Source organism: Rhinoraja longicauda, chromosome 16, assembly GCF_053455715.1.
Source record: "Rhinoraja longicauda isolate Sanriku21f chromosome 16, sRhiLon1.1, whole genome shotgun sequence".
In the NCBI taxonomy this organism is placed as follows: domain Eukaryota; kingdom Metazoa; phylum Chordata; class Chondrichthyes; order Rajiformes; family Arhynchobatidae; genus Rhinoraja; species Rhinoraja longicauda.
Genome location: NC_135968.1, coordinates 11,894,297 through 11,922,012, shown reverse-complemented (window position 1 = coordinate 11,922,012; position 27,716 = coordinate 11,894,297). Strand labels below are relative to the sequence as shown.

The window sequence follows — 27,716 nt, the reverse complement described above, 5'->3', positions numbered from 1 at the left end:
TTTAGAGATACAGCACAGAAACAGGCCCTTCGGCCCACCCAATTCCCATCGACCAGCGATCACCCCGTACACTAGCACTATCCTGCACACTAGGGACAATTTTCAAATTTTTTTCCCCCCGAAGCCAATTAATTTACAAACCTGTACGTTTTTGAGATGTGGGAGGAAACCAAAGCACCAGGAGAAAACCCACGTGGTCACGGGGAGAACGTACAAAATCCGTACAGACAGCACCCATGGTCAGGATCGAACCGGGGTCTCTCTGACATTCCATCAACAGCAGCAACTTGCATTTAGGTAGCAACCCCAGTCCTATCATGACTGTTGAAATATAGTTATGATGGGATGGGAATGGTTGGAGGCACCATCTTTCTGATGAGCTTCCTGCTCTTGCAGGCAAAAGTAAAATATCCCATGGTGAGCTTATAGGACTTGGTATTACAATCCCTACTGTAATCGGCACCTTCTTAATCTCTTGAGTGGGGGTAAGGGTAAAGACTTCATTGGGGTCATCAGGTGGGCACCCTCCTTCCTTGGTGTTTTGTTGATAGGCCCACGACACCTCCAGAGGGCTCAACAGCGATACCTGGCGTCCCAGGTGCGCTCCCCTCCGTTTTTACCCCTCTTGCTGGTCATTTTGCAGCCCAGTTGGAGTCTTTCCTCTTCAGCCACAGCCAGTTGCTGCTTCGCTCGGCAGCCTCTGACAACAACCTGACGGCTTGCCGGAAGGCCTGTCCTCGGACTCCCATTCCCTTCAGGAGTCTGGTTGTTGACATGGCCGCAAACCCTCGACAACCAACCTCTACAGGGAGCACCTGGGCACACCAGCCGCGTTGTTTTGCCTCGGCTGCGAAGTCTGAATACTTCAGGCATTTTCGTTCATGTGCTTCACCAACTGTAGCCTCCCAGGGCACAGTTAGTTAACTCCACGATGTACAGGGACTTCTGTGAGGTTGACCACAGGATCAGGTCCGGCTTGAGATTAGTCGTGATGATGGTAATGTTTGGAATAAGAGGAGGGAATTTTGTCTCCTAATGCAACCAATGTTTATTTCTCAATTATTAATACCTTGCACAGTTTGTTTGGTCATCATCGTTGAACCTTCCATAAATTAGTTTTGTATTTTCTGCATTATAACAGTGACCATGCATTTAATGTCGACCAACGCGTGTGGTTCATATTGAGAGCCGAGCTTTAAAGAACTACAATCTTAGAAGGAATGCATTGCTTCTTTACCCTATCCTGCTTGTGAACAACAACAGTGTAGAACTTGTCTTCCTAATTGCTTGTGTCACTGCATTGTTTAATTAACTGTGGATGCTGCAGAGTAATTGAGGTTTTCAAGAGAAAGGTTTTGTTTAGTTTGGAGATGCAGTGCGGAAACAGACCTTTGGCCCCACTGAGAATGCGCCGACCAGCGATCCCCACACACTAACACTATCCTGCACACACCGGGGACAATTTACAATTTAGCCGAAGCCAATGAACCTGCAAACCTGTGCCTCTTTGGAATGTGGGAGGAAACTGGAGCACCCAGAGAAAACCCATGCAGGTCCACGGGGAGAACGTACAAACATCGTGCAGACGGCACCCGTGGTCAGGATTGAACCCGGGTCTCTGGCGCTGTAAGGCAGCAACTCTACCGCTGCGCCACTGTGCCGCCCCAAGTTTTACAGCTCTTTTTTAAAAATCAGGTAAGGGTATTGATGGATTATGGAATAATGACCATGTTTTGAGGTGTTCTTGGCATGGTCCACCTGTGGAAAGAAATTGGTGGAGTACATTTGTCAGTAAAGTGTGGCTTTTCCTCTCCTCTCGGCTGCAATGTGCAAACAGGCAAGAAAAAGATAGAATGAATAATTCACCACCTCTGCAGCAATGAGCATCCAAGGGAATCTCTGACCAGGTTTTACTGCTTACTAGGTTAATTCCTGGGATGGCGGGACAGACATATGATGAAAGAACGTCGCCCATTCCTTCTCTCCTGAGATGCTGCCTGACCTGCTGAGTTACTCCAGCATTTTGTGAATGAATACCTTCGATTTGTACCAGCATCTGCAGTTATTTTCTTATATGATGAAAGAATGGATTAACTGGGTTTATATTCACTGGAATTTAGAAGGATGAGAGGGGATCTTATAGAAACATATAAAATTCTTAAGGGATTGGACAGGCTAGATGCAGGAAAAATGTTCCCCATGTTGGGGGAGTCCAGAACCAAGGGGTCTCAATTTAAGAATAAGGGGTAGGCCATATAGGACTGAGATGAGAAAAAAACCTTTTCACCCAGAGAGTTGTGAATCTGTGAAATTCTCTGCCACAGAAGGCAGTGGAGGCTAATTCACTAGATGTATTCAAGAGAGAATTAGATATAGCTTTTAGGGCTAACGGAATCAAGGGATATGGGGAAAAAACAGGAACAGGGTACTGATTGTGGATGATCAGTCATGATCATATTGAATGGTGCTGCTGGCTTGAAGGGCCATTTGGCCAACTCCTGCACCTACTTTCTATGTTTCTATGCTTACGTCCATAAATCTATCTATAAAAAAATGGGAGTCACATTCTGAGAATTTGAGACGCCTTTAGCACACAATGTTTTGTGTTTAATTGATGGGGTGGGTCACAGTTGAATAAGGGCAAATGCAGCCTCTCTGGGTTGAAAGGGAATCATGGGTGGGGTGGTGCTTGATATATTCAAGAGAGAGTTAGATATAGCTCTTAGGGCTAACAGAAGCAAGGGATGTGGGGAGAAAGCAGGAACGGGGTACTAATTTTGGATGATCAGCCATGATCATATTCAAAGGCAGAGCTGGCTCGAAGGGCCGAATGGCCTACTCCTGCACCTGTTTCCTGTGTTTCTATGTGCTGTATTCTGTAATAAAACCAGGAACCAAACGGACCCAAAACCAGGAACCTTCGGCCCACACCGACCAACATGTCCCATCTACGCTAGTCCTACCTGCCCTGCGTTTGGCCCGTATCCCTCTAAACCTGTCCTATCCATTTACCTGTTGTTTCTTAAAGGGTGTGATAGTCCCTGCCTCGGCCACCTCTTTACCTGGAACAATGGAGGAAGACCAGAGTGTCCTCGTCCTCATGTTTTCTGTTGCTTGCTTTTAAAGGGATTTTGCTATCATTTACATTGCTGGAAAACCTCCTACCAATTGCAAGGATAGAAACTCGCAGAGCGTTTTCGCAGCATTGAGCCAGTCCGTGCCACAGTTCGAAACAAGATATGTGACAGAAATAACATGTGTGAGTGGCACTGAAAGTGCTAGTACAATGTAAACACGCCACGCTGCTGTGAGGAGTAGAGATGCAAAATAGTTTTTCATTGAAACTCAAGGCCGATCTTGTCTTTGCCTCTGTCTCTAACATTGGTTATCCCACTCTGTCTCAGTTCCTCCGTCTTTTCATAAGTCCATAAGCTATAGGTACAGAAGAGGGCCATTCGGCCCATCAAGTCTAGTCTGCCATTCAATCATGGCTGATCTATCTCTCCCTCTCAACCCCATTCTCCTGCCTCCTCCCCATAACCTTTGACACCCGTACTGATCAAGAACCTGTCAATCTCTGTTTTAAAAATACCCAATGACTTTGCGTCCACAGCCCTCTGTGGCAATGAATTCCACAGATTCACCATCCTCTGATTAAAGAAATTCCTCCTCATCTCCTTTCTAAAGGTACGTCCTTGTATTCTGATGCTATGGCCTTGGGTCCTAGACTATCCCACTAGTAGAAACATCCTCTCCGATCCATTCTGTCCAGGCCTTTCACTATTCGGTAAGTGTCAATGAGGTCCCCCCTCATCCTTCTAAACTCCAGCGAGTACAGGCCCAATGCTGTAAAATGCTCATCATATGTTAACACCATTATTTCTGGGTAAACCTCCTCTGGACCCTCTCCAGAGCCAGCACATCCTTCCGCAGATATGGGCCCAACGCTGCTTACAATGCTCCAAATGCGTCCTGACCAGCGTCTTATAAAGCCTCGGCTTTACATCCCTGTTGTTATTATATTCCAGTCCTCTCGAAATCAATGCCGGCATTGCGTTTGCCTTCCATTTCCCGACTGCCCTGTGCTTTAGTCCGACTGTCCCTGATTATAATGGAGTGCTGGCTTTGTGAATTGATTTCAACCTTCAGTGCATGGGCTTGTGTTAAAATGTGGATGACGGTGGGGTTGGTTAACAGAAGCAGCAGCAGTGCCAGCGTGACATGATGTAATACCACTGCAGTGCTGTACGCCTGCACGTGTGGGACTCAACTCTCCACACTGTCAATGCAGCAGGCTTGAGAGATCGGGGAGTCTCACCAACGCTGAAATACTTCAGCTTGCAGATAGGTAGGCGACGACGATGGGTATAAAGCTCACACTTGAAATTGAACAATGGAAATGCAAAGCAAATGAAGGTCACTATACCCCGGGACCTATGTGTACTGCAACCACAACAACCTGACCGCGGGAGAGGACAGCAGGAGAAGGGAAAAGACATTGTGGCCTTCCATCACAGTGAGGAGAGGACTGGAGGAGACTCACTGTGATGGATGTTTTCTTGATGGATGTTTCTTTTGTGTGTTTTGGGGGTTGTGTAATTTTAATGCCTATTTTGATGCTTTTGTTGTTGGACTGTGGGTGACTGAATTTCGTCCAATTTGGATGACAATAAAGCTATCTTGAATCTTGAATCTTGTTAACGTACACAAGATGATCACATGTGCAGGGAGGAACTGCAGATGCTGGTTTAGAAGGATGCACTTAGAAGGATGAGAGGAGATCTTATCGAAACGTATAAGATTATTAAGGGGTTGGACACGTTAGAGGCAGGAAACATGTTCCCAATGTTGGGGGAGTCCAGAACAAGGGGCCACAGTTTAAGAATAAGGGGTCGGCCATTTAGAACTGAGATGAGGAAAAACGTTTTCAGTCATAGAGTTGTGAATCTGTGGAATTCTCGGCCTCAGAAGGCAGTGGAGGCCAATTCTCTGAATGCATTCAAGAGGGAGCTAGATAGAGCTCTTAAGGATAGGGGGTATGGGGAGAAGGCAGGAACGGGGTACTGATTGAGAATGATCAGCCATGATCACATTGAATGGCGGTGCTGGCTCGAAGGGCCAAATGGCCTACTCCTGCACCTATTGTCTATTGACTCCGAAGATAGACAGAAGAATGCTGGAGTAACTCAACGGGACAGGCAGCATCTCTGGAGAGAAGGAATGGGTGACGTTTTGGGTCGAGATGCTTCCTCAGACTGAGAGTCAGAGGAGTTGGAGATGAGATGTATGGGAGGGTAAGGTGTGAAAAGGACAGATCAAAGCAGAAGTTGGTCAAAGTAAATGTAGAACAGTTCATTGTTTTGTTTTAGAGATACAGCGCGGAAACAGGCCCTTCGGCCCACCGAGTCCCCGCCGCCCAGTGATCCCCGCACATTAACACTATCCAGCACACATTAGGGACAATTTAATTTTTTTTTTTTTTAACATTTTACCCAGTCAATTAACCTACATACCTGTACGTCTTTGGAGTGTGGGAGGAAACCGAAGATCTCGGAGTAAACCCACGCAGGTTACGGGGAGAACGTACAAACTCCGTACAGACGGCGCCCGTAGTCAGGATCGAACCTGAGTCTCAGGCGCTGCATTCGCTGTAAGGCAGCAACTCTACCGCTGCGCCACCGTGCCGCCCGTTAGCATTGATCGGAGGAATACAATCAGTAAAATTAATCAGGAGGACAGTGAAACTAGTCAGAGAACTCGGATGGGGGAAGGGTGGAGAGAGAGGGAAAGCAAGTGTTACTTGAAGTTAGAGAATATTTATATTCCTTGCTGTTCGACTTTCCTGGTTGGGATACACACTATGAGCTGGCACCTCCACATCAGGCCTTTTGCTGGCCTCCATTTAGCTAGCTTTACCTCCAGGGGTGGGTGTGGTAGTGGGCAGGGGTATTTGGTGCAATATGAAGGATACGAAGATGTTGCTAGGACTTGAGGGCCTGAGCTATAGGGAGGGGTTAAGCAGGCTGGGACTCTATTCCCTCGAGCGCAGGAGGATGAGGGGTGGTCTTACAGAGGTGTACAAAATCATGAGAGGAATAGATCAGGTAGACGCAAAGAGTTTCTTGCCAGGACTAGGGGAATCGAAAACCCAGAGGACATAGGTTTAAGGTGAAGGGGAAACATTTAATAGGAACCTGAGGGGTAACTTTTTCACACAGAGGGTGGTGGGTGTATGGAATGAGCTGCCAGAGGAGGTAGTTGAGGCTGGGACTATCGCAATGTTTAAGAAACATTTGGATTGGTGAATGGATAGGACAGGCTTAGAGGGACAGGGGCCAAATGTAGGCAGGTGGGAATAGTGTGGATGGGGCACATTGGTCGTTGGGCCAAAGGGCCTGTTTCCACACTGTGTGACTCTATGACTCTATGAAGATAATTCACTTTAACTCTCGCTGCACATGCATTTCAAGCCTTATAGACAATAGACAATAGACAATAGCTTGGCTTCCATTGGCTTTCTTCACTGCCTGCTGTACCTGCATGCTTCCTTTCATTGACTGATGCACTAGGACACCCAGATCTCGTTGAACTCCCCCTCCTCCTAACTTGACACCATTCAGATAATAATCTGCCTTTCTACTCTTACTTCCAAAGTGAATAACCTCACACTTATCTACATTAAACTGCATCTGCCATGTATCCGCCCACTCACACAACCTGTCCAAGTCACCCTGCAGCCTTATTGCATCTTCCTCACAATTCACACTACCCCCCAGCTTAGTATCATCTGCAAATTTGCTAATGGTACTTTTAATCCCTTCGTCTAAGTCATTAATGTATATCGTAAATAGCTGGGGTCCCATTTATATTGTGACATTTATAAATGATCTCAGATAGTTTTGTTTGCAACTTTATGCTGGATCACCCCCCCCCCCCTCACCCCCCCCCCCCCCCCCCCCCCCCCCCCCCCCCCCCCCCCCCCCACCCCTGCCATCTATTGCCCACGAACCACGAACCACACACACACACACAGCATTTCCTGCAGCCTTTCCTGCCACCTCCCACATCGCGGCCCACTCCATTCCCTCCTTACCAACCCAAGAGTCCAGCGACGCACGAGCCGTTGAGGTGCTGGACTGAGAGTGGATGATAACGCTGTACTTTTCATGGCGTCTTCTATCCTTGACAACCTTGGACTGAGAATGTTCAGTCACTCAGGCTGCCAAGTAAAATGTCTTGAAGTAATTTCGTAAAAATGTGTGCAAACATGACGCTGGACTGAAGTGTATTCGCAAATGCATGAGAAAAATACTTAACGTTATTCTAAGGGACAGTGGATTCCTGATATCTGTTTCTTTTTCAATTCACAACCTTAATATTTGAAAGTTATTACAATGGCACCAGTGGGAGATTAGAACACAAAAACAAGAGGGATCTTGGCCGAAAATTTACCCGTTGAGTTTGAAGCAGGGTCTCAATCCGAAACGTCACCCTCCAGTGATGCAGCCTGTCCCCCTGAGTCACTCCAGCATTTTGTGTCTATCTTCGGTGTAAACCAGCATCTGCAGTGCCTTCCTGTGCAATTCAACAGGAACAGGCTCTTCAGCCCGTTATTTCCATCGCCCGGTGGGGGCTCAGGACCTTCATCGGCCTGCTCGGCTCGGCTCGGCCCTCAGACTTTCCATCGCCCGGTGGGGGCTTCAAAAGTTGGGAGCCTCGATCGCCTCGTGGCGCCACGGGAGAAGAATGAGGAGGAGATAATGACTTTTCTTTGCCTTCCATCACAGTGAGGGTGTGCCTGGAGCAATCACTGTGATGGCTGTTTGTGTTAAAATTGTATCTGTGTGTCCTGTGCTTTTTGTTGTCTACTGCCGGACCCTGACGTGAAAGGCACTGGCGCTGTTTGTTCGCCGCTTCTCCGTCAGGATAGTTTGTCTGTTTGTTTTTATGTTATGACTGTTTTTGTAAAGCGCTTTGAGCACCTGGTAAAGCGCTATTTAAAATAAATGCTTATTATTATTATTATTATATCTGTGCTGAACATGATGCCAAGATAAATTAATCTCATCTGCCTGCACATTCAATGTTTCAGTGATACTTTATTGTCACATGTACCTGGGTGCAGTGAAATACTTTGTTTTTGCATGCAATCCGGTCAAATCATACAACAGACTTCACAATAGACGATAGACAATAGATGCAGGAGTAGGCCATTCAGCCCTTCGAGCCAGCACCGCCATTCAATGCGATCATGGCTGATCACTCTCAATCAGTACCCCGTTCCTGCCTTCTCCCCATACCCCCTCACTCCGCTATCCTTAAGAGCTCTATCCAGCTCTCTCTTGAAAGCATCCAACGAACTGGCCTCCACTGCCTTCTGAGGCAGAGAATTCCACACCTTCACCACTCTCTGACTGAAAAAGTTCTTCCTCATCTCCATTCTAAATGGATATTGTGACTCTACAACTGGATATAGATAGATTGAGTGAGTGGGTGAAAACTTGTAAAATAGAGTTCAATGTGGGACAGTGGGAAGTCATGCACTTCAGAGAGAAGAATCAAAAGACAGATTATTGTTTAAATGGCGATAGACTGTAAACAAGCAAACTGTGCCCGAGACCACCGACGCGATGAGTCAAATTCCAATCCCACCCATTGAGGCAAGAGATGGAGGAGGCTGTTAGACAAGGCAAAACAGGTCAATATTGATTTCTCTAACTTCAAGTAACTCCTGTATCCCCTTACTCTCCGTCCCTCCCCCACCCTAGTCGTATTAGTAGTTTCATTGTCCTCCTGTTGAGTTTCACTGCCTGTGTAACCCGTTATCACCTACCCCACAGCCACCAATGGACAATTGTGGGCTCCACCTTTCCTTGATCATCGTTGCTTTTTGCACATCTTTCATTCGTTTGGCTCCGTATCTCTCTATATCACCGTCTGTATCTCTCGCTTCCCTTTCCCCTGACTCTCGGTCTGAAGAAGGGTCTCGACCTGAAACGTCACCTATTCCTTTTCTCCAGAGATGTACCCCGACCTTCTGAGTTACTTAAGCTTTTTGTGTCTATCTTCGGTTTAAGCCAGCATCTGCAGTTCCTTCCCACATGTACTGCCCCCCCCCCCCCCCCCCAGGATATAACAGGGTTGCAATCCTGAGTCTGCAGCTTGGAAATGTAGCCGCCCGATAATATATTTAAGTAAAGACATGGTCTAAGGAAGAGCAATGTGTAGTTAAACCAGGGCGTTTAACGTAACCGTTCCCATTTCTCTGCAAGATGCAATGATATTGCGACCAACTGAGCTCCGCAGCAACATTGTTGCATCTTGCAGTCTCGCAGCAGGCAGTCAATGCATCCTACCGTGCTCCCAAATGCTTGTTTACTATGAACAGATCAAGCATGCTTAATTGTCCAGTGTACCAACAACAGAACAACAAAGGTTCGTACTTGCGGCAGCAGAACAGGTCTCCAAACATATTGCAGAGATAATATAAAATAAACACAAAAAAAACAATACATTAATAACCACAATAATAGTGATACAACCAGTCAGTGTGCTCTCGGTCGGTGTAAGCCTGTAGAAGTTCAAGAGAGTATTTGTTGACATACCAAATCTCCACAATCTTCTAAGGGAGTCGAGGCACTGATGGGCTTTCTATATGGTGCATTAATGTTCTGGGACCAGGACAAATATTGAGAGATGTGCACACCCAGGTACTTGAAGTTGTCGCAATGAGGTAGGTTGGACGATCGGGAATTTATCCTTGACATTTGTGAGGTGGTACTTGCTTTCAACGTTTGATATTTTCTACCCAGCAGGAGAGGGGAGAGAATGACCTAGGGTGTGAATGGTTTTTCAGTTTAGCTTTTAGCTTAGAGATACAGCACGGAAAAAGGCTCTTCGGCCCACCGAGTCCGCACCGACCAGCGATCCCCGCTCGTTTACACTACCCTGCACACACTGGGGACAATTTTAGATTTATACCAAAGCAAATCAACCTACAAACCTGCACGACTTTGCAGTGTGAGAGGAAACTGAAGATCTCGGAGAAAACCCACGCAGGTCACAGGGAGAACGTACAAACTCCGTACAGGCAAGCGCCTGCCGTCAGGATGGAACCCGGGTCTGTGGTGCTGCAAGGCAGTAGCTCTACCGCTGCGCCACCATGATTATGTTAGTATAGGAAAATAACTGCAGATGCTGGTACAAATCGAAGGTATTTATTCACAAAATGCTGGAGTAACTCAGCAGGTCAGGCAGCATCTCGGGAGAGAAGGAATGGGTGACGTTTCGGGTCGAGACCCTTCTTCAGGCTGATGTCAGGGGGGCGGGACAAAGGAAGGATATAGGTGGAGACAGGAAGATAGAGGGAGATCTGGGGTGGGGGAGGGGAAGAGAGGGACAGAGGAACTATGTTGGCTGTTTTCCCTTATGCGAAGTATAGATGGAGTCTCCAGGGGGTAGGCTATTTTGTTTGATGAACTGGGATGCATTCACAATTCTCTGTGATTTCTTGCAGTTTCAGGCAGAACAGATGCCATACTAAGCTGTGATATATCCGGATAGGATACGTTCTGCAGTGCATTTGTAGAAACTGATAAACGTTACTGGAGACTTGCCAAATGTCCTTAGTTTCTGAGGAAGTAAGCGGGTTGGTGTGCTTTCTGGGCTGCAGCGCCAATGTGGTTGGGCCAGGACAAATTTACGCTCTGACAAACTTACTAAAACTGTAAGAGGCCGCGGGGCGCCACAGTTGCGCAGTGTTAGAGCTGCTGCTTTTACAGCACCAGAAACCCGGGTTCGATCCTTCCTGCAGGTGCTGTCTGTATGGAGTTTGTACGTTCTCCCTGAGACTGTGAGGGTATTCTTGGGGTGCTCCGGTTTCCTCCCACACTCCAAAGACGTACAGGTTTGTCGGTTAATTGGCTTTGGTAAAAAAAATTGGACATTTTCCCTAGTGTGTAGGATAGTGCTAGTGTACAGTTATCGCTGGTCGGCAAGGACTCGGTGGGCCGAAGGGCCTGTTTCTGCATTGTATCTCTAAAGCTTAAAGTGTAAAAGTCTTACCACCAAGGGAAATAGTCATTTCATTTCACCTATACCTTCAATGAATTTTAATTTAAAGCCAATAAATTGTGGTTTGGTGATTATTAACCTTAATTCTGTTTTCGGTCAGTCCGAAAAAGGGTCTCGGTCCAAAACTTCATCTATTCCTTCTCTCCAGAGATGCTGCCTGTCCCACTGAGTTACTCCAGCAATTTGAGTTACTCCAGCATTAAACTTGCATCTGCAGTTCCTTCCTGCACATTAATTCTCTCTGGAAGAGAATATGACAGGCTATTTTGATTTCTGAACAGCAAATGATTCATAATAAATTTCAGCTGATGCCAACTCAGCTGCCGATATCCTAACTTAACATATGCCATTTCCCCAGCGTCACACTGTTCCCCTGATTTCCTGTGAACCAGTTTCTTCATTTTTAGTGCTCATATCTGTTCAATATTCTTGATGGCTGTGCTCCTATCACTCCTCCAAATTTGATCTCACGTGCCTTTTTGTTAATCTTTTCGTATCATCAATGTTCGAGGTCCTAGACTCTGGAATTCACTTGCTAAGTCTCTCTCTCTCTCTCCCTCTCCCTCTCCCTCCCCCTCCCTCCCTCCCTCCCTCCCTCCCTCCCTCCCTCCCTCCCTCCCTCCCTCCCTCCCTCCCTCCCTCCCTCCCTCCCTCCCTCCCTCCCTCCCTCCCTCCCTCCCTCCCTCCCTCCCTCCCTCCCTCCCTCCCTCCCTCCCTCCCTCCCTCCCTCCCTCCCTCCCTCCCTCCCTCCCTCCCTCCCTCCCCTTCCCTCTCCCCCTCCCCCTCCGCACCCACTGCTCTCTCTCCTCTCTCTCTCTCCCCCTCCCTCTCTCCCCCTCTCCCTCTCTCCCCCTCTCCCTCTCCCTCTCTCTCCCTCCATCTCCCTCCCTCTCCCTCCCCCCCTGTCTCTCCCCCCATCTCCCTGTCCCCTCTCCACCTCTCCCACTCTCTGCTTCCTTCTCTCCCTCTCCCTCTCTCTCCCTCTCCCTCTCCCTCCCTCTCCCTCCATCTCCCTCTCCCTCTCTCCCCCCACTCTCTCTCCCCCCCCCCCCCCATCTCCCTGTCCCCTCTCCACCTCTCCCATTCTCTCCCTCTCTCACTCTCCCCCGATGAATTACTCCAGCATTTTGTGTCTGTTTTGATATTTTTACTACATTTTCACTTGGCACTTGGTGAACCATTTCAATCCGACTTGTGGGATGATGATTTATTGTCATTTCTACTCCAAGTGTTGGTGGATGCCACACTGTGAATTTCACACCAGCCAAGGTGAAAACAAAATCTTGATACATCAAATAGTACCACAGCATGGCGATGAATGAATGAGTAAAAGTGGAACAAATCGAACAGTTGAATGATGACCAGCATCATATAGTGGAGAGATTTCCATGTGGAGTTTTTAATTTTGAGATACATAGAAACGTAGAAAACAGGTGCAGGAGTAGGCCATTCGGCCCCTTGAGCCAGCACCGCCATTCAATAGGATCATGGCTGATCCTCCAGAATCAGTACCCCATTCCTGCTTTTTCCCCATATCCCTTGATTCCGTTAGCCATAAGAGATATATCTAACTCCCTCTTGAAAACATCCAGTGAATTGGCCTCCCCTGCCTTCTGTGGCAGAGAATTCCACAGATTCACAACTCTCTGGGTGAATTTTTTTTTCCTCGTTTCAGTTCTAAATGGCCTACCCCTTATTCTTAAACTGTGGCCTCTGGATCTGGACTCCCCCAACATCGGGAAAATTTTTCCTGCATCGAGCCTGTCCAATCCCTTAAGAATGTTATATGTTTCTATAAGATCCCCTCTCATCCTTCTAAATTCCAGTGAATACAAGCCCAGTCGACCCATTCTTTCATCATAGTGTTAGAAAATAACTGCAGATGCTGGTACAAATCGAAGGTATTTATTTCACAAAATGCTGGAGTAACTCAGCAGGTCAGGCAGCATCTCAGGAGAGAAGGAATGGGTGACGTTTTGGGTCGAGACTGAAGACTGAAGAATGTCAGTCTGAAGAAGGGTCTCGACCCGAAATGTCACCCATTCCTTCTCTCCTGAGATGCTGCCTGACATTCTTTCATTACATTATGTCAGTGCATACTAACGCTCTCCTACACACACACGTGACCATTTACAATTTTACCGAAGCCAATTAGCGTACAAACCTGTACGTCTGTGGAGAGTGGGACGAGACCGGAGAAAACCCACGCAGGTCACGGGGAGAACGTACAAACTCCATACAGACAAGCACCCATAGTCAGGATCGAACCCAGGTCTCTGGCGCTGTAAGGCAGCAATCTCTACCGCTGCGCCACTGTGCCGCCATAGGTAATTTATTCATGACACAGACTTCTGCTTACAGTGTAGGAAGGAACTGCAGATACTGGTTTACACCCAAGATAGACACAACATGCTGGAGTAACTCAGCGGGACAGGCAGCATCTCTGGAGAGAAGGAATGGGTGATTTTTCGGGTCGAGAGCCTTCTTCAGACCCTTACAGGTTTATCTGCTCTTGGAGCCGACTGCTGTTTTCATGGCCTGTACACCAGTTTAAATGACCATTCATTTTGTTTTATATCTTTCATGCTAAGCTTTTGGCCACCGTTGAAACAGATTAGCTGTTTTTTTATCTCTTTTTATGTTGGTGGGATCTTTGTCGTAATGTGAAGCAAGCAATAAAGAGTATGTTTATATAATGCCTTTTACAAACTCGGAACATTTTAAAGTATTTTTGTAGCCAATTAGGCACTTTAACGGTACCAGTGTAATAATGGAATTATGGAAAGTAACAGCAAAGAATGAAGACATTTCTGTGCCTGCTGGCAAACACTGCAGCGCAAACTAATCTTACTTCTCAGGTCTTAGTTCGTAGCTTAGTTTTAGTTTCGTTTAGAAATGCAGTGCGAACGCAAGCCCTCTGGCCCACCGAGTCTGCACTGACCAGCAAATCATATGCATCAGCGCTAAAAACTACGTAACCTCATTTTTGTATGCAGTTCATTACAAGCATCACTGAACATAAGTACTTAGACAGATCAGAGATAAGCAATATTACGATGTCCAAACAATCATATCTGGTGTTTGGGTGGCACATTTGCTGCCTTACAGTGCCGGAGACCCAGGTTCGATCCTGTCTACGGGTGCTGCCTGTACGGAATTTGTACATTCTTCCCATGACCGTGTGGGTTTTCTCCGGGTGTTCCGGTTTCCTACAATTCTCCAAAGGTGCACAGGTCTGTAGCTTAATTGGCTGCGGTAAAGAATTGTAAACTGTCCCTAGTGTGTATCGTGTGCCGTGTGTGTGTGCTAGTGTAACAGGGATCGCTGGTCGGGATGGACTCGGAGGGCTGAAGGGCCTGTTTCCGCGCTGCGTCTCTAAACTAAACTAACAAAGACGAAAGACTCGGGAGACAAATACTGGACAGCCGGTAACTGTTCTGTCTTTTCTTGAATGCTGCCAGGGGATTTGTTTGCATTGTCAAGAGAGCAGATGGTGGCTTGTGATTGTTTCGTGTGAAAGACAAAGCTTCCAGCTGGGCACAGAGGCCTCACAGAATCAGCACCGTGGGCCTCAGTTTCAAGCTTGAATCTCAGCATAGACTCAGTGAGACCATCAAAGAAATCAATGTACAGTTGAATGTCAAAGACAAATAATTCCAGATGAGGTGCTAGCACGGACCTAAGGAAGACACTATTTGATTTCTACTTAGAGTAAAATGAGCAGGTTACTAGAAATTGCATGAAAGTGGAAATATTTGTCTTTGATGTTAAATTTTGCATTATTTCATTGATGGTCTCACTGAGTCTAAGAATATTGCAATACACCACCCAATTTTGCAAACATACACTGGGACGGCACATTGGCGCGGCGGTAGAGCTGCTGCCTTACAGCGCCAAAGACTCGGGTTCGATCCTGACTTTGGGTGCTGTCTGTACGGAGTTTGTAGGTTCTCACCGTGACCTGCGTGGGTTTTGTGCAAGGTCCTCGGTTTCCTCCCTCATACCAAAGACGTACAGGTTTGCAGGTTAATTGGCTCGGTATAAAATGTAAGATTGTCCCTCGTGTGTGTGTGTAGGATGGTGCTAATGTGCAGGGATTGCTGGTTGGCACAGACTCTGTGGGCCGAAGGGCCTGTTTGCGCGAGTATTTCTAAACTAAACTAAACTAAACCACCCGTAAAAGCTGTGAGTTGTGGATTCTGCCAGATTCCGGGTGAAAACATTTCCTCAAGTCCCCTCTAATTCTTCTAACATTACCTTAAAGCAGTACCTTCCAATTGATTGATACATACAGTGTGGAAACAGGCCCTTCGGCCCACCAAGGCAGTGGAGGCCAATTCTCTGGATGCTTTTAGAGAGAGTTAGATAGAGCTCTTAATGATAATAATAATAATAATAATACATTTTATTTATATAGCGCTTTTCATATACTCAAAGACGCTTTACAGAGATTTTGAGAACATAGGGAAATTAATAAATAGATAAATAAGTAAATAAATAAATGAACAGAGAAAGGAGACAGTAGGTGAGGTGACCAATGATAGCTGAGTTAGGGGGTACGGGGAGAGGGCAGGAACGGGGTACTGATTGTGGATGATCAGCCATGATCACATTGAATGGTGGTGTTGGCTCGAAGGGCCGAATGGCCTACTCCTGCACCTATTGTCTATTGACTAGTGTAGCTGGGACATGCTGGCCGGTGTGGGCAAGTTGGGCCAAAGGGCCTGTTTCCACACTGAATCACTCTATGACTCTATGACTTTAACTTGGGCAGCCAGGAGCATGGTGCTAATTGGAAAACAGGGATCTGATAAGCGTGTGCACAAAAGTAGCCATGAGGCAGCTGCTGCTGCTATTCTGGTGCATCTGTATCACGTTTACACGGAGCCTGTGTGATGGGACCCTATAAATATGGTAAGCTTGGTAAGAAGTTTTGGGAGACGTGACTGTTGTGAGGGGAGTGTAGGTGAGGCTTCTGTTGCCTCCTCTGCCCACCGAGAGGCTTTGCAACAAGACTAACAGCGTTTTCAACCCCACTACTCTGGCTGGTATTTTTAGACCCGGTGTAATGCCACAGTGAGTTTTTTTAAATCTTTTAAGCATTCATAATTGGATCGGCGGGGTTTCATCTGGAGGAGATGGCAGTGCAGGAAGAGGCAGACTTGTACCAGCAAGTAAGTGCTTAAAGATAAAACTGCTACTCAGTAGTTTTCAACTGTATCGCAGGTTACCGTGTTACTTTTCTATTCATGGTAAATGCGTAGGTCGGTTACTAACGGTAGCATAGCTTGGATGTGCAGCATGACTCTGAGTGAAAGATCATCTACGTAGACCACTAAGCTTGTCACATACAGCGTTGTGAACACAGGGGATGTATGATTCACACTGCAGTCTCGGGCATTGACATCCAGCCTGAACTGTAATGTGTGAGGTTAGTTATAAAGTTGCACATGTTTAAATTATAAGAAGGGCTGTATTTATATAACACCATTCATATCTTCATCCTCTCTAGATGCACAGAGTTTCTTGCCCAGAGTAGGTGAATCGAGGACCAGAGGACATAGGTTTAAGGTGAAGGGGGAAAGATTTCATAGGAACCTCAGGAGTGGCTTTTTCCACACAAAGGGTGTTGGGTGTATGCAACAAGCTGCCAGAGGAGGTAGTTGAGGCAGGGACTATCCCAACATTTAAGAAACAGTTGGACAGGAACATGGATGGATAGGACAGGTTTGGAGGGATATGGACAAAATGCAGGCAGGTGGGATTGGTGTAGCTGGGACATTGTTGGCCGGTGTGGGCAAATTGGGCCGTAGGGCCTGCTTCCACACTATATCATTCTGTGACTCTATGTCTCATGGAACATTAGGCCTATCAAGTGCACGTTGATGTGCCAATACATTTGCAGTGTTGGAAAGGCAGTAGCCACATTGCAGTCAGCAGACAGAGTCATAGAATCATGCAGCATGGGAACAGGCCCTTCGACTCAGCTAGCCCATGCAGACCAAGATGCCCCACCTACACAAGTGCGACCTGTCTTCATTTGACCCATAAACCTTCTCAGGTTATAAATCTTTCCTGTGCACAAATCTGTCCCAAATTAAATGTTGTCATAGTACCTTCCTCAACTACCTCCCCCGGCAGCTCGTTCCATACACCCAACACCCTCTGTGTGAAATTAGATTAAAAATTAAATTAAAAATTAGTAATAAAAATTAGTGTTGGAGGTGTGGTCTCAAATGTGGTCTCAAATATTTTTGATTATTGAGTATTTTATTGTGGAACATAGTACATAGTACAGTGTCAGAAGGAACTGCAGATGTCGCTTTACACCGAAGATAGACACAAAATGCTGGAGTCGCTCAGGCAGCATCTCTGAATGGAAGGAATGGGTGACATTTTGGGTCGAGACCCTTCTTCGGACTGAGAGTCAGGGGAGAAGGAGTACAGTGCACGAACAGGCCCTTCGGCCCACAAGGTTCATGCCTAACATTATGCCAAGATAAGCTAATCTCCTCTGCCTGCTGGTGATTCTTATTCTTCCATTCCCTGCATACCCATGTGCCTATCTAAAAGCTATCCTAATTGTGTCCATCCCCTCTCCCGGCAGTGCATTCCAGGCCCCCACCACTCTGTGTCAAAAGAAAATTGCCCTGCACATCTCCTTTAAACTTTGTCCCCTCGCCTTAAAGCTACGCCCTCCAGTCTTTGTGAATGTTTATAACTTCCTTTACTTGTTGATCAAATAGATATCTGCTTCATTGCCAATTTTTAAGAAGGTTAGTGACGAGTCTAAAACTTTTTGTTGTTGCAGGCACACCTGTGGCGAGCAGAATTTGTGCTGTGCACATGCATTATGTAAGGTGTTACATGATAGCACTAAGATGACATATTATAAACTTCTCCATTCATTTCTAAATGTTATTGATGCTGATTGGTGTTTTAACATCGTTTCGTGTTGAAAACATAGACCCCACTTGGCTAAGGCTTTGTTTTTTATAATATAAACATATTAGTTTAGTTTGGAGATACAGTCTGGAAACAGGCCCTTCAGCCCACCTAGTCTGCGCCGACCAGTGATCCCTGTACATTACATTATCCTACGCACACTGGAGACAGTTTTTACAATTTTACCAAGCCAATTAGCTTATAAACCTGTATGTATTTGGAATGTGGGGGGAAACCAGAGCTCCCAGAGAAAACCCACCAGGTCACGGGGAACGTACAAACTCTGTACAGATAGCCCCCTTAGTCAGGATCGAACCCGGGTCTCTAGACCTATAAGGCAGCAACTCTACCGCTGGGCCACTGGACCGCCCTGATATATCCTACGGATATTTCCAATATGCTTAATTACATTAAATGCTTTGCATTCCCTTTCTTGATTTCCAAATCAATAAGGTATTAGCCAATAATTTATTTCACTCTCTTACATGGTTGGACTTCAACAAGATTGATTTGGGAATAAGCCTGTTTATGTTGTATCTATTAAATAGTTACGGTTTCAGTGACAATTTTATATTTAAGTTTGATAGGATATTGCTTTGTAAAGCCCGACTAATGACTTGAACAAGTTGCTGTGCCATAGTGACAGAATTCTCATTTGAGAAATGAAACGTCTTCTAAATTCAGATTGGGTGGATGTGCAAAGGATGTTTCCACTTGTGGAAGAGTCAAGGACCAGAGGTCATAGCCTCAGAACTAAAGGGCGTTCCTTTAGGAAGGAGATGCGATGGAATATCTTTAGTCAGAGTGTGGTGAATCTGCGGAATTCATTGCCTCAGAAGGCTGTGGAGGCCAAGTCAGTGGATAATTTTAAGGCAGAGATAGGTAGATTCTTGATTAGTACGGGTGTCAGTGGTTATAGGGAGAAGGCAGGAGAATGGGGTTGAGAGGGAAAGATCGCTCAGCCATGATCGGATGGCGGATGAGACTTGATGGGCTGATAGACGCAAAAAGCTGGGGTAACTCAGCGGGTCAGACAGCATCTCTGGAGAAAAGGAATAGGTGACATTTCGGGTCAATAGACAATAGGTGCAGGAGTAGGCCATTTGGCCCTTCGAGCCAGCACCACCATTCAATGTGATCATGGCTGACCATTCACAATCAGTATCCCGTTCCTGCCTTCTCCCCATACCCCCTGACTCTGCTATCCTTAAGAGCTCTATCTGGCTCTCACTTGAATGCATTCATGAATTGGCCTCCACTACCTTCTGAGGCAGTGAATTCCACAGATTTACAACTCTCTGACTGAAAAAGTTTTTCCTCATCTCCATTCTAAATGGCCTATCACTTATTCTTAAACTGTGCCCCCTTGTTCTTGACTCCCCCAACATTGGGAACATGTTTCCTGCCTCTAACGTGTCCAACCCCTTAATAATCTTATATGTTCCGATAAGATCCCCTCTCATCCTTCTAAATTCCAGTGTATACAAGCCTAGTCGCTCCAGTCTTTCAACATATGAGTTGGCTTTGTAATTCTCATATTGTGACAAAGACTTCACATCAATGCACATTAACTGTAACGAGTTTGGGAACATCTTCAGGTTGTGGAAGGCTGTGTAAATGCAAGTCTTTCATTGCGATTTATTTTTGACAGATCTGAAGATTTATTCTGGAAACTTTCTCAGATCTTGTTCTGGGAATCAGTGTGAACTCTTAAGATTTGTGTTAGTTTCCCTTTGAGTGCCTTGCACTGCGTCTTTACAATTCTTGTGTAACCCTTGCTTACATTAACTGCGGGGGGAATCTTGGATGGATAGACACAAAATGCTGGAGTAACTCAGCGGGACGGCAGTGTCTCTGGAGAGAAGGAATGGGTGGCGTGGTTTCAGACTGAAGAAGGGTTTCGACCCGAAACATCACCCATTCCTTCCCTCCAGAGATGCTGCCTGTCCCGCTGAGTTACTCCAGGTTTTTGTGTCTAACTTCGGTTTAAACCAGCATCTGCATTTCCTTCCTACACGAGGAATCTTGGATCATCCACAATCCCTACTGAAATTCCCTTCTGCCCAGCCTTGGGTCCCTAGAGGAGATCCCGACAGCAGACTGCAGGCCTGTTATAATTTTGAAGTTAATGATGACATATTTGTTTCCGAACAATTTTTTTACGCAATCTGCAGTCATCTAACTTTGTTTGGACTGGCCAGACAATCTTTCAACAGTTGTTTAGTTTCCTGATATCCAACTGTTTGGGATTGGGTCCAGGATGCCATTTGTTGTAGTTCACCGCTGGCTGCTTCTCGCATCCTGTTGATCTCATAACTCTGGAAGTGTTGTCCAAAAGTTAGATTTTGAATCCTGCCTACTCTTCAAGTCACCGTGAAGAATAATGTGTACGAAAGAACTGCAGATTCTGGTTTACACCGAAGATAGGCACAAAATGCTGGAGTAACTCAGTGGGTCAGGCTGCACCTCTGGAGAAAAGGAATAGGTGACCTTTTTGGCTGGAGATCTCTCATCAGACGGACAAAGGGTCTGAAGAAGGGTTCCCGACCCGAGACGTCACCTATTCCTTTTCTCCAGAGATGCTGCCTGACCCGCTGAGTTACTCCAGCATGAAGAATAATGTGCTGGGGCGGTGAAAAAGGGCAGTGAAGTAAGAGTGGGGATGGGTGGAATTTGTACCAGAATACTAGAGAATGTTAGAATATTCAGCAGGTCTGATTGATTTGTTCAGGGATGGATTTTACACATTCTCCCTGTGACCACGTGAGTCTCCTCCGGGTGCTCCAGTTGCCTCCCAGATCCCACAGACACGCCTGAGAGTGCTTTAGGCAAAGCTAAGCTAATACCCACCTTTTAGGTGAAACACCCATGTGAATCAATAAATCAATCATCTGTGCCAAGCTACTTGTTGTGGAACTAAAATGTTGACTCCACTTTGGCTGCTGAATATTGAGGAAGGGCAGGGAAGGGCAATTGGAGGAGGTTGAAGTAGATGCGCAGAGACTCTTGCCCAGTGTGTGTGAATCGAGGACCAGAGGACATAGGTTTAAGGCGAAGGGGAAAAGATTTAATAGGAATCTGAAGGGTAACTTTTTCACACAAAGGGTGGTGGGTGTATGGAACAAGCTGCCAGAGGAGGTAGTTGAGGCTGGGACTATTCCAATGTTTAAGAAGCAGTTAGACAGGTACATGGATAGGACAGGTTTGGAAGGATATGGACCAAATGCAGGCAGGTGTGACTAGTGTAGCTGGGACATGTTGGCTGGTGTGGGCAAGTTGAGCCGGAGGGCCTGTTTCCACACTGTATCACTCCATGACTCCATGGCAGATGTACCAACCTAATGAAGGGAAAGAAAGACACAAAATGCTGGAGTAACTCAACTGGTCTCTCTGGAGAACATGGATAGGTGACAGCTCGGGCCGGAACCCTTTTTCAGTCTGAATCAGCAACTTCAATTCCTTGTTAGTAGACAACGAAGGGAAAGGCTTTGAACTAATGAAGAGGACTCGATCATTTGGTCGTTTCAGTGGCCAACAAACAACATTTGTAAAATTCACTGGGATTTGTGTGGAATGAAAATGGCCAGAATACATTTTCTGGATCAGGATTTGCTGTGCCATGTGGTTAAAATAACTCTTGTGGGGCTCTGAGAATACTTGGATGACAGGACAGATTGATTGTGCACACAGTCGTGGAAGAGATAATGGCCCTTATTGCAGCCTTGGTATTGAAGGGTTAAACAAAAAACCTATTCTTGACGACTGCTGCATTCAGACGGTGTGGACGGAAGGCTGGAGAAGTGTTTCATTACTTTAGACTCTAACTACAACGCAGTAAACACTTGATAATAGAGTTGGAATCACTTTCTATAATATAGCGTGATGCTTGCATCTATAACACGATACCTGACACTTGCGTTATCGACCAGACGACTTTTAAAAATGTTGGTTGAAAGTCAACTGCTGAAGCGTTAAAATATTTTCTTTATTTGAACCAACTCTCAAAGCTCAGCATTCACCTCAAACTAGCCTCCCGCTGGTGGATCAACCTGCTTTGGACTGGTGTATACAGAAGTTTTTAATTTGAATGAAAGTATAAGCAGTAACCTTCCTTGGTACTTGAGCCAACTTCACCCAGTGGGTTTTCTCAAGTTATTAATTCTATTTCAAAATTCGCACACTCTCTGCGACGTGTACCGCGCTATTTTTGGTTTTACGCAAAGTGCTGGAGGAACTCAGCGGGGCGGGCAGCATCTCTGGTTAGAGTGGGTGACGTTTCGAGTCGAAGAAGGGTCTCGTCCCGAAACGTCACCCATTCCTTCCATCCAGAAATGCTGCCTGCCCCGCTGAGTTACTCCAGCATTTTGTGTCTATCTTCGGTGTAAACCAGCATCGGCAGTTCCTTCCTTGCATATTTCATCCAAAATGGTCGATGCTGTGGCGTTATCCAGAGTGACTTGAGATCTTTCGAGATCTTCATACAACTGCAGTGCAGCAGTAATGCCTTCACAAATGTCTGTTGCAATTCGTGCATGAGATTACTGCATTACCATCATTCCCTTTTTCGATATTAGCTTTGTCTTTATTAATTATGGAAGTTCTGTTGAGGGTATAGAAGGGAGAACACTGGGAAAATACAGGGGTCAGTGCAAATTCTGCCAAAGTAAATTCTCCTTTAACCTTTTGATTGTTGATCCAACGCAGAGTGTCTTCAGTTGATTTGCAATCTCCTTTGTCTAATTGAACACTTTCCCTCGTTTTAAACAGACTGACACCAATGCAAGCTACCTCCGCGCTGCACGAGCTGGAAACTTGGAAAAGGCCCTCGATTATGTCAAATCCGGAGTTGACATTAACATCTGCAACCAGGTACGGGAGCTCTATTACTTTATTTCACTTAAGATATGTTGCGTATGTTCCTCGTTGCAGTTGATGTGGATCACTCTCGTAATTTATATTCGTAATCCTAGGAATATCTTTGATCGGACTTGACTGGACTTTATCTCGCACTAAACGTTATTCACGTTATTCCCTTTATCCTGTGTCTGTTCACTGTGGACGGCTCGATTGTAATCATGTATTGTCTTTCCGCTGACTGGTTAGCACGCAACAAAAGCTTTTCTTTGTACCTTGGTACACGTGACAATAAACTAAACTCACACTCATACTTTAAGAACCGCATATCGCCATTTCCTCATGGAAACCCACATAATATGTTGCTTGCAGGAGGGAGTGCAATGCGTGGTTCAATTAATGACTCCAGGATTATTAAAGAAAAACTCTGTTGCCATTCTTAGAATGAATCAAATCACAAAGAACAAAATCTTTGAATTTTAGAAGGCCAATCACAAACAGCTCCATCTACCTGTCCTGATATGTAACTTTTTTATCAGGGCTTCACTTCAGACTTTAGAAATACAGCGTGGAAACAGGCCCTTCAGGCCACCAGCAATCACCCCGTATACTTGCACAATCCTACACACCAGGGGCAATAGACAATTTACAAAAGCCAATTAATCTACAAACCCGTACATCTTTGTGGGAGTGCGGGAGGAAACCGGAGGTCACGGAGAAAACCCACGCAGGTCACGGGGAAAACGTACAAACTCCGTACAGACGGCATCTGTAGTCAGGATCGAACCCGGGTCTCTGGCACTGCAAGGCAGCAACTCTACCGCTGCGCCACCGGGCCGCCCCCTGCCGCTGGCGTCAAGAGAAATTTCCATGATGATCGGAAGCCTGTGTTCATTTACCAATAATACTGGGTTACTCCTGGTGATATTCCTTTCACAACAGAGAGGCTGAAGAGATATTAAGTTCCGTTAAATCGTTTCAATGATTTCAAATGTCACGCAGGTTGAGCAGGATGTCCTCTTTCCGGTGTTGCAGTGATTCCCCAGCTCTACTGGGCTTCCCCGCTGTGCCCGACAAACATTAGGATTTTAACAACCACAACCATTCAATCTTCAAGTCGTTTCTTTTTTTTTTAGTTTAGTTTGGAGATACAGTGCGGAAACAGGCCCTTCAGCCCACCGAGTCCGCACCGACCAGCGATCCCTGCACATTAACATTGCCCAATGCACACGAGGGACAATTTTACATTTATATATCAAGCCAATTAATCTACAAACCTGTAAGTCTTTGGAGTGTGGGAGGAAACCGAAGATCTCGGAGAAAACCCACGCGGTCATGGGGAGAACGTGCAAACTCCATACAGACAGCATCCGTAATCGGGATGGAACCCGGGTCTCCGGCGCTGCCAGGGCTGTAAGGCAGCAACTCTACCGCTGCGCCACCGTGCTGCCTACAGTTCCTGGAAGGCCATCCTTAGCCAAACATTGAAGGCTGGAATAATCTGAATTCAGTATTTCTTGATGGTTCCAAGGCACAGTTTTTCTTATTATTGGCTTTGTCAAGGAACATTTCTTAAGTTTTATTGATTCCATGTTTTTTTAAATGAAATAATGTTATGGGGTTAGAGCATACTTTGTTGAAGAGAGAGAATTTGACAACAATGCATTTAAGTACAACATTCACAACCTCCTTGGGCTGGATTGTCAGTTTTATAACGTGTTTAGTGTTTATTTTGAGAGGACTAGAATATAAAAACAGGGATGTAATGTTGATAAGACACTGGTCAGACTTCATTTGGAGTATTTTGAGTAGTTTTGGGCCCCATATCTGAGGAAGGATGTGCTGGCATTGGAGAGGGTTCAGAGGAGGTTTGTGAGAATGATCCCAGGAATTATTGGTTTAACATATGATGAGGTTTTGATGGCACTGGGCCTGAATTCGCTGGTGTTTAGAAGGATGAGGTGGGATCTCATCCAGGCCTTTCACTATTCGGTAAGTTTCAGAGGTGGGACCTCATTGAAACTTACCGAATAGTGAAAGGCCTGGATTGAGTGGATGTGGTGAGGATATTTCCACTAGCAGGAGATTCTTGGACCAGAGAGCACAGCCTCAGAATACAAGGATGAACCTTTGGAAAGTTGATGAGGAGGAATTTCTTTAGTCAGAGGGTGGTGAATCTGTGGAATTCATTGCCATAGACGGGTATGGAGGGCATGTCATTGGGTATTTTTAAAGTAGATATTGACAGGCTCTTGATTAGGAAGGGTGTCAAGGGTTATGGGGAGAAGGCAGGAGAATGGGGTTGAGAGGGATAGGTAATTGAATGGCGGAGTAGACTCAATGGGCCGAATGGCCTAATTCTGCTCCGATGATTTGTGAACTTATGAACTTGTTGATGAAATTGGTTTGAAAAAGTTGAGAACAATTGAGGCATGAAAGATCACTTCATTGAGTTTCCCACTCGGTGATCATACGATCCGATACGATACGATAGAACTTTATTTATCCCAGGAGGGAAATAGATCTGCCAACAGTCATAAAAACACAAGATACGTGAAACATAAAATTAAAGTGACGAGTGGAAAGGATTGGGGATGTGCAAGGAGGGGAGATGAGTCCGTCTCAGTCTACCCCACGACAGAAGGGGGAGGAGTTGCTCGGTTTGATAGCCACAGGGAAGAAGGATCTCAATAGACAATAGAAAATAGACAATAGAAAATAGGTGCAGGAGAAGACCATTCGGCCCTTCGAGCCAACACCGCCATTCAATGTGATCATGGCTGATCATTCTCAATCAGTACCCCATTCCTGCCTTCTCCCCATACCCCCTGACTCCGCTATCCTTAAGAGCTCTATCTAGCTCTCTCTTGAATGTATTCAGAGAATTGGCCTCCACTGCCTTCTGAGGCAGAGAATTCCACAGATTCACAACTCTCTGACTAAAAAAGTTTTTCCTCATCTCTGTTCTAAATAGCCTACCCCTTATTCTTAAACTGTGGCCCCTGGTTCTGGACTCCCCCAACAGTGGGAACATGTTTCCTGCCTCTAACGTGTCCAACCCCTTAATAATTTAATACGTTTCGATAAGATCCCCTCTCATCCTTCTAAATTCCAGTGTATACAAACCTAGTCGCTACAGTCTTTCAACATATGACAGTCTCCTGTGGTGTTCTGTGCTGCATCTTGGTGGAACCAGTCTGTTGCTGAAGATGCTCCTCAGGTTGACCGGTGTGTCATGGAGGGGGTGAGCTGTATTGTCCAGGATGCTCCGCAGTTTGAGGACCATGTAGAGGGTTTGCGGACCTCAAGGTCTGCAGGCCGTCCTGATTTCTTTGCCCGGAGCGGCCATTTGAAGGGGCCGCTCTTTTTTGGGGTCTGAGCGCGGAGGTATTTGACACGGAAGGCAGAACGGCGATGGGCTCTGTTGTGCAATTGGAAAGGCCAAAGAAGAGGCGAGCTGTGGTGACGAGGTATCTTCGTAGTTAAGGAGTCCGGTGAGTGTTTCTGTGCCACAAGGAAGACTCCAGGGTGTATGTTGTGAGGACCTCCCGGGTGCGAAGTCCAAGGTAGTCACTGAGTGCGTAGAGCGCTCTGGAGAGGGAGTACAGAGAAGGTTCACCAGATTGATTCCTGGGATGGCAGGACTTTCATATGAAGAAAGACTGGATAGACTCGGCTTGTACTCGCTGGAATTTAGAAGATTGAGGGGGGGTCTTATAGAAACGTACAAAATTCTTAAGGGGTTGGACAGGCTAGATGCAGGAAGATTGTTCCCGATGTTGGAGAAGTCCAGAACAAGGGGGTCACAGTTTAAGGATAAGGAGGAAGTATTTTAGGACCGAGATGAGAAAGTTTTTTTTCACACAGAGAGTGGTGAATCTGTGGAATTCTCTGCCGCAGAAGGTTAGTTGAGGCCAGTTCATTGGCTATATTTAAGAGGGAGTTAGATGTGGCCCTTGTGGCTAAAGGGATCAGGGGGTATGGAGAGAAGGCAGGTACGGGATACTGAGTTGGATGATCAGCCATGATCATATTGAATGGCGGTGCAGGCTCGAAGGGCCGAATGGCCTACTCCTGCACCTATTTTCTATGTTTCTATGGAGGGTGAGCAGCCTGAAGCACTGGTCCACATTGGTCATTATGACATGAGTAAGGAGAGAAATTGTGCCCTGCAAAGGAAATTTGGGTAAGAAGGAACTGCAGGTGTTGGTTTAAACCGAAGACAGGCGCAAAAAGCTGGAGTAACTCAGCTGGGCAGGGAGCATCCCTGGAGAGAAGGAACGGGCGACGTTTCAAGTTGAGACCCTTCTTCAGACTGTGGGTGGTGGGTAAAAAATTGAAAAGCCTGAGCTCGAGGGTGGCAATGTCAGGATTACATCGTGTGCTTCAGAGTTGTGAGTTTGGAAATAGAAAGACAGGGCAGCCAAAGATCTGGTGCAGGGGGCAGGACTTCAGGGTGATCTCTTGTACAAATCTCTTGTAGGACAGAAGGATGGGTTCTATCTAAACTGGAAGTGAACCAAGGCCGGCACGGCAGAGGTCGAGTCCCTGTGACCAGCGTCGGTTTTCACCGGGGTCTCTGCTTCCCTCCCACAGACGGGTTTGTAGGTTAATTGGCTTGGTATAATTGTCCCTAGTGTGTGTAGGATAGTGTTAGTGAGCGGGAATCGCCGGTCGGTGCAGACTCGGTGGGCCGATGGGCCTGTGTCCGCGCTGTATCGCTAAACTGAACTAAATATTCTGGCAGGGAGGTTTGCCAGTGCTGCTCGTGGTGGTTTAAATGGTGACGTTACGGGGTTGGGGGGGGTGTAGGGAGAGAAGAAAGCATCTCCAGTAAATGGAGC

The 27,716-nt window shown here is 46.2% G+C and overlaps 1 protein-coding gene across 28 annotated transcripts in view; it reads left to right on the top strand.

The window, feature by feature from the left end:
- The window catches only part of ank3b (ankyrin 3b), a 515,038-nt gene that overhangs the window by 283,434 nt on the left and 203,888 nt on the right, over window positions 1-27,716 (top strand). For all 28 annotated transcript variants that reach the window (XM_078413212.1, XM_078413210.1, XM_078413236.1 and 25 more), the window contains exon 2: window positions 22,786-22,887. In XM_078413212.1, coding sequence (XP_078269338.1) covers window positions 22,786-22,887 — 102 coding nt within the window. The remainder of the gene's footprint in view (window positions 1-22,785; window positions 22,888-27,716) is intronic.